This window comes from Carassius carassius, chromosome 4, assembly GCF_963082965.1.
Source record: "Carassius carassius chromosome 4, fCarCar2.1, whole genome shotgun sequence".
NCBI classification, from domain to species: domain Eukaryota; kingdom Metazoa; phylum Chordata; class Actinopteri; order Cypriniformes; family Cyprinidae; genus Carassius; species Carassius carassius.
The window spans coordinates 1,878,969-1,886,279 of NC_081758.1; the positions used below are offsets into that span (position 1 = coordinate 1,878,969).

At 37.2% G+C, this 7,311-nt stretch overlaps 1 protein-coding gene across 1 annotated transcript; it reads left to right on the forward strand.

Annotated features, from left to right (window-relative positions):
• Positions 1-5,183: 5,183 nt before the first annotated feature.
• On the forward strand, positions 5,184-6,924 carry LOC132129134 (protein B4-like). Its single transcript, XM_059540605.1, has 5 exons — positions 5,184-5,378; positions 5,489-5,769; positions 5,852-5,969; positions 6,462-6,505; positions 6,600-6,924. Exons 1-5 carry the CDS (start codon positions 5,297-5,299, stop codon positions 6,840-6,842), a joined length of 768 nt encoding a protein of 255 aa, XP_059396588.1. The 5' UTR covers positions 5,184-5,296; the 3' UTR covers positions 6,843-6,924.
• Positions 6,925-7,311: the final 387 nt, after the last annotated feature.

Sequence of the window (7,311 nt, forward strand, 5' to 3'; positions counted from 1 at the left end):
TAGTGAGAGACAGAAAGGTCAACCATGTGCCCTAATGTAGATATGAGGGTGAATGAGATTGTTAAGGGAATGTGTGTGTGTCAGAGGGAAAAGCCTGCATGGATCCAGTGACATTAACATTTGGAGATGAAAGAGGGAAGGGCCTTCGGAGGAAGCGGATGCATCATAATGGTGCAGTGGAGAAAAAGAGAAATTCTTCTTCTTTCTTCCACCAGCTCTGTCTCAACAGGGGAAGAATACAATTACTGTGGCGAGCTGCTGTCCTCACTGTGGGCCAGTGTCCTCTGGGATTCACACACACACACACACACACACACACACACACACACACACACACACCAACGGATACAGAGGCACTGGAGGAATGCAGGTGTTTTCAAAAGCAATGGCAGCTAAAGCATTTGCTGCTCTTTCAGCCCCAAAGTGTGAATTTGTTCAGTAAATCCTTTAGTCCCTCGACCTCTCTGCTGCTCACAGGACATGTTGTGAGGGATTCTGCTGGCCCCAATAGGTTTTTCGTTTTTTTTTTTTTTTTGGGATGTTTGATTTAATTGATACTGTAGGACCGCAGAGAGGTAAAAAAAAAAGGTGACAAGTTAAATTCACTAGTCTTTTGAATTTAAAATTCTCATCAAGGCAATTCGAGATTGTTTTGCATTAAGCATCGCAAGGAACTACAATCTGTGGTTCTGTCCTCTTTTATTTTGTCTTTTTTTGGTTGTGTCTACTAAATTGATAAATCTAAATATGTAAAAATAAATAAATAAATAAATAAAAAAACATCCATAGAACCATTTAAATGCACTATATATTGGAAAAAATGTTCTTTAGATTATTAAAGTATTCTTCACAAAGATTTTTTTTTAATTTTTAATTTAATTTTTTTTTACTATTTACTGAAAGGCTCTTGGGGAAACGAGAAAGTGAAGAAATTTCTAGGTTAAAAGTTCTAAAAAAAAATGAGAAAATAAAACAAATGGTTTGAAGAAAACAACAACAACAAATCATTTTTTTTTTTCTTACTCTAACTTTGGTAACAGGGTTGAATGGTTGCACTTGTAATGCGAAACCAAACTGTATCTTATTGTAAAGTACCATTTAGATTTATATCTTTAGCAGATGTGTTTTTTTCAAAACAACTTATAATAAAGTCCACATATCACTGCACTGGTCAATACAAAGACAAGCAGCTGAGTAAACACAACGCACAAAAGAAGCATGTTAATCACAGAGAAGAAGCTCTTTACAACAGCAGGCACAACAAAACGTTAAATGAAATTCATTTGCTAAGTGCACACTCTTAAAATTAAAAGGAGGTTTTTACACTGATGCCATGGAAGAACCATTTTTGAAACCACTTTTGTGCAATAGATGCTGAAGATTCTTCATGGAACCATTACTGCCAACTTTTATATTAAAAAATATACAAATCAAGATATCACAGCAGAGGTGAGCACTCTAACCTACACCAATCAAACTAGAGCATTACAATGAGACACTGGTTATGTTCAAAAAGCATATTTTAGTTGCTGTATACAAGCTCGCATTTTCAAAAAATATTACTTGAGTTTCTGGCCAGTAAGCTGCTTTTGTGAGTTCAGATAAACCTGGTTTCTATTACTGTGGAAAAAGAGAGTGGGGTAAAGGAGAGGCCACACACACACACACACACACACACACACACACACACACACACACACATGGTGTCTTGGGGGCCCCAATAAGTCTTCAGAGGTCAAAATATCCATAATTCAATTTACACAAAACACATCTGTGAGATGTGAGAGTGAGAGTGTGAGTTCCCCAGGCATCTCTGATCAGCACCGGTCATTTATACTGTACACCCGTCCAGATAACGCCTGAGCTGGAACAACACACTCCCTCTGGAAATGTGCTGCAAGAAACACAGAACATGTGTAGGGATTAACTTTAGAGACAAATTAGTCACCAGAATTAAAATGGATAAACATGACAAAATCTTGGGAAGTCCTTGTTCGGAGAAACATAAATGAATAAATGCATAAATGAAATAATGTTAAAATAAAACAATTTACACTATACATATATAAAAATAAAAAAATATAAAAGGTAGTGGTTCTGGAGAATACCCTAAAACACAACACAATGCAATGCATAGTTATCATATAAAATATGGGTAAAACACATGTGAAAAAAAAAAAGATAAAATCTGTCATATTAACAGTAGACCGGGCAATATTTTCACAGGTTTTTCTTAGCATGTTGATTAGCATTATTTCCTGGTTATTAAATTAATATTTAAAATGGTATCTCTTCATTTAAGGCTGGAAAACACTATGACTTTTAAAATCTTAAATCGCCATCATGCACTGACTTTGTAAAGAGTTACAGAGGAAAAATGGCCATCATAAACTAAGGGTATATTTACACAAAAGCAATAGTACTACAAACACAATTTTGCATTTTTTAAAAGTGTTGTGTGTAGATGATAACGTTGTCAAAATAATCCTCGTTCACACAGATCCAGAAAAATGACTAAAAACACAGTTTTACATATCCAGGCCAGTAGTTTGCTTTGTTACTTTGTAAAGAAACACTAGCATGCAATACACATGCACATGGCGTCAAATTTTGAAAATCTGCATCTTTGTAGATTAACAGAGAGACAATAACAATATAGTTTTCAAAACATGAAAGCAGTTTTCAAAAGTTTAAAAACAACATTGTCTTGTAAACGAATGGCCAAAATGCATAAAAAGTTTTCAGTTTTTGGTTAAAAATGGTGTCGTATTAACGTATTTTCACACAACACCAGACCTGTAAGTCATTCCAAACTCACACAGAAACATACAACTTCTTGCTAGCAGAAGCGTGAAACATCGAACATGTCTGATTTCCTCTGACTGGATGGAAACGTAGCCTGTCTCTACATGATTTTCTATTAAAGCTGTCAACTCAAATCTGCACTGGCTCCGACTTTCAGCAGCTAATGTCGACCTGTCCAGACTGTAAATTGGGGCAAACATCTGTGCAAAAGTCATGCAGTGTTTTCCAGTCTTGAATGTGTTTTGTATATATTAGAATTGCAGCAGTTCAGTTGGAAAACATGAGAGAGAAAGAGAGAGAGAGCTGGAGTGGGGTTAAAGCCATGCTATGGATAACAGTAATCTCATCTCATGGGGGGTGTGACATGGCTCTTGTTTAAACGAGTTAAAAAAAACAGCGACACATACACACACACACATGCAATCTCACAATTCCTGTGATCCAAACAACTCAAATCATACACGGACAGCACTTACTGAAAGACAAACAGTCACATTGCAACCAGATGTTGGGAAAAATCAAAACCAAATGATCCGTCCCTGTGTGTGTGCCAATGCATGGAAACTCACACATGTACAAGACCTAGATCTACATGTCATCAGTTATGAGTTAGCATGTGTTACTGCCTAATGAATAATAAACAGACAGATCATATCATGATCAAATAGCCAGTACACTTCAGCTCATATATTCTAATATTAACCAGCGTTTCCCTGATTACTCATCTATCACTAAATCCAATCCACTTTTTGTAATTGCATCAGAGTGGCTTTGCATGTTATGGTTTATTTTCCACCTTAATTCCAAATGAAACTTCTTTCTACTTTTCTTTCTTCACATGACCCTTGGCAAACTCAATTTGTCTTTGCTGAAGTGATTTAAAAGGACCAAAACAAGGTAGTAAATCAACTTTAATAAGCCGTTCTGGCTGCATGGCGGTTATTTGCGTTAGGGTTAGCTTTTCAAAGAGGAGTTTAGGCGTTTGGTCAGTGGTGGTCAATATGCGGTCAGTGTTGAGGAGTTTAAGAATTTATGGTAAACTAGTTTCTGACAAGAATAATTGTAAACGAAGAACAGAAAGGATGAGGTGTTACAGGAAAAAAATGAGGGAAAAACAGTGACTTTCTTCTCCAAATTAATTTTCTCCATAGGGATTTCTAACATTTTTTCAATAACACGAATAATAATATTTAAAAAAAAAGCCTTAACCCAACTAGCCAGCTCCAGGATTAATAATAACATTTCAAACTTTACTGGAAGGGAAAAACATTTTTGGAAAGTAAAAATACAAAGTGAACTTCTACACTATAACTTGTTATTATTGCAAATATTAATAATAAAAACAAAATGGTATTAATGAAACAGTGCAAAAATACATATTCTAAACCATGTTTTACCCAAACACACTTTAATAAACTTAAAATGATTTATATTTTAGAGTTATAGAGGACGCATTTCGCGGGTAATTGCTTACATACATCACTAGCCCGCGCATCACGTCATATCCGTACACGGATAGTAGCTCAGGTTGTAAGTAGTATGAAGATGAAAGTTTTTTGTCACAACGAACGAGGAAAATTAGCAATGGATCATTCAGAACGGCAAATTACAGGTTGTAAGAAAAAATAAAAAGAAGAAGAAAATGTTCTTTATTGCTCTTGCGCTCTAACCGTTGCATCGAACCATATTCATCCGCTCAGACGAGAAGAACCACACAACTCTTCCGCAGGACGCATGCATGCGGTGTTTGTTTTTTGACCGCTAGAGGGCCAAAGGCTGCACGTGCTTGTAGAGAAAAACTATTCCCGCTCACAAACGGGTTGCATTTCTAAAGAAATTATTATCAACTCTAAAGAATCATAATCAAATGATAATCCAAGAAGATACTGTTTAAACTATGTATTATGCATTTGTGTTAGTTTGTTTGTGTGTTAATGTTAGAATTCCAAAAGAAACGCTGTACAAAAAGATTTAATATGCTAACATTATTTAATACATTACTTAATTTGAACTAACAATGTACGTCATTTTTTAACAGCATTTACAGGTAAAAAGTTTGATTAAAACATTAGTAAATATTAAAAATGTCCTTTATCTACGATTAATAAAATCTCTAGCTGTATTGTTATTTGTCAGCTCAAAAACTTTTCTAAGAACCTGAAGTGTTCATACGCCACAGGAAATATCCATCAGAATTATAGGATCTGTCCTGTAAAAGCTCTTTTATAATCTTGCTCGACAAGGTACACAAACAGAACACGATACCAGACACATTCACTTAAGCTTTGAGCTGATTATTTCTCTGACAACTTGACCAATCACTTAATTAATGTGTCTAATTACCTGGAGACAAACGACTTAAAGATGAACAGGTGATGGACAACAACAAAGTGTGCTTTCCATTATTAAAACAGTCAGGCAAGCTGGTTGAGCTGATACTGCAGTGACTTAAGTGTGCTTTAGGTTTATTGTCCTCACGTTTGTGTTTGAAATGCCTCCTAAGAAAGCCTCTGCAGAGCCCACAGCTGTAACCCCAAATGATTCTGAGAATGAAATCGCTGAGACAAAACTAGGTTTGTAAGCACTTTTTTGGAGTTTGCCAAGTTTTAAATGAATACTTGTATGTTCCTACTAGGATCTGTTTTCATATAACTTCTGTTTTCCTTTCTAAATCTTGTCTCAGATGCTTCTGAAGGCTCAGGCGCTAAGGCCGCTGCACGGAAAGTTTCTCAACACCCGTCCACAATGGAGATGGTTAAAGAAGCTGTAAAAGAGTTGGACTCTAGAAAGGGTGTTTCGGCTCAGGCCATCCGGGGCTACATCAAAGAGAAATACACAACCGTGGATGAGACACGGCTGAAGTTTCTGGTGCGCCGAACTTTGAACAAAGGCATGGAGACTGGAGTGTTTGTGAGACCTGCAAATTCTGGGTCGACAACAACAGGTGCCCAAGGGCGATTTCGGGTAAATTACAGTTTCTTCCGTCATTTTATGAATCCTTGTTCGGGATTCAGTACAACGTAATGGTTTCTGTGTCCTACTTCAGATTGCTGCCAAGACTAAAGCAAAGGAGGCCAAGATGCAGTCAAAGGAAAATGCTGATCCCAATGTACAGGAGGCACCCAAAGCTAAGAAACCGAAGGCAACTAAAGCAAAGGGTCAAGGTACAGTTTATCACTTTGCACTGAAGAAAGTTTGCCGTAGGATTTACTTTTAAAAACAAATCATTTGAAAACTGCTAGTACACTTAACCAGCTATGAAGGAATTGGCAAGTCTCGTTACCTTTCGTAGCTTCATGTCTCTTTCAAGGCACATTCACGCAAATTGTAGCACCGTAGGAAAACTACTTGCAATTTCATTTGACGTTTCTTCTAGTTAATGAGGTTTTACTGAATTTGAAAAGCACTGCAGTTAAGTTGATCAAGTCCGCACTGAGGAAAAACTAATTATTGGTGTAAATGGGTCTTTGAACTCCAAGCCCTTGGCATTCACAATTGTAAGTGTAGCCTGTGCTAAAGTTTTAGTAGTTGTGGCCATTATTTGTGAATTGTACTGAATCTTTTTTTTTTTTTTTTTTTTTTTTTTTTTTTTTAATGGGAGAGTTTTTAAACGTGTAACCATGCGTTGGGTTTTCTCTCCCACTTCTCCATTCAAGGAGCAAGCAAAGAAAAGCCAGTGAAGAAAAAGGAGGGCGCAGATGTGAGTTCTCTGATTTTTGCTTTCTACATGAGCAGGCACTTCGTTGTGAAGAACACATGCCCATCCCTTTAAGTCTCTCCTCCTGTTCTTCTAGGATGCTAAGCCCAAGACGCCTGAGAAAGCTGGCGCTGCCTCGAAAGTGGCCCCTGCCAAGAAGCCAAAGGCGAAGAAAGCTGCAGTGGGGGTTGGAACTGAGCCCAAACTGAGCAAAACTAAAAAAACATCAAAAGGAGGTGAGGAACCAGCAGCTAAGAAAGCTGGAAAGAAAACCGCAACCAAGGCAGAAGAAGGTACTGCAGCCGCTACCAAAGGCCCAGGGAAACGAGGGAAGAAGTGATTCAGACAATGGCAGTGTTTTATTCACCGCTGTTTTATTCGTGCACTTGTATACCAAATAAAGGATTTTTACATATTTTCAACAGTGCAGTTTTCTTAAAGTTTGGTGGGAGGGGGCAGAGGTTTAACACCCTTGAGGTGGTTTGGATCAGGTTAATGATTAAATGTTAGCTCACTGGTTGAAGCCATGTCATCGGTGTTAGACTACATTAAACTTGCAGTGAAACAAACAAGGTGTTTGCCTTTAACTTTAATGCTGCTACTTTCTACAGTAAGGTAACTTAAAGTGGACGGGGAAAAAAATATAATATACTTAAAAACTCAACCATTTGTGATATTTAATACCATCTTTAAAAATGGGTTCTGACCTTCTGATTCATGTGGCTTTGAGTAGCTCTTTCACAAGCTGCATCCGTGTGGTTTCAAGCACAGCTAAAATGACACCATAATCTTTGACTCCTCAGAATGCA

Coding starts and splice junctions, on each gene's coding strand:
- LOC132129134 (XM_059540605.1), top strand. CDS start 5,297: ATGCCTCCTAAGAAAGCCTCTGCAGAGCCCACAGCTGTAACCCCAAAT. Junction 5,970..6,461: donor AACTAAAGCAAAGGGTCAAG/GTACAGTTTATC, acceptor TCTCCATTCAAG/GAGCAAGCAAAGAAAAGCCA. Junction 6,506..6,599: donor AGAAAAAGGAGGGCGCAGAT/GTGAGTTCTCTG, acceptor CTGTTCTTCTAG/GATGCTAAGCCCAAGACGCC.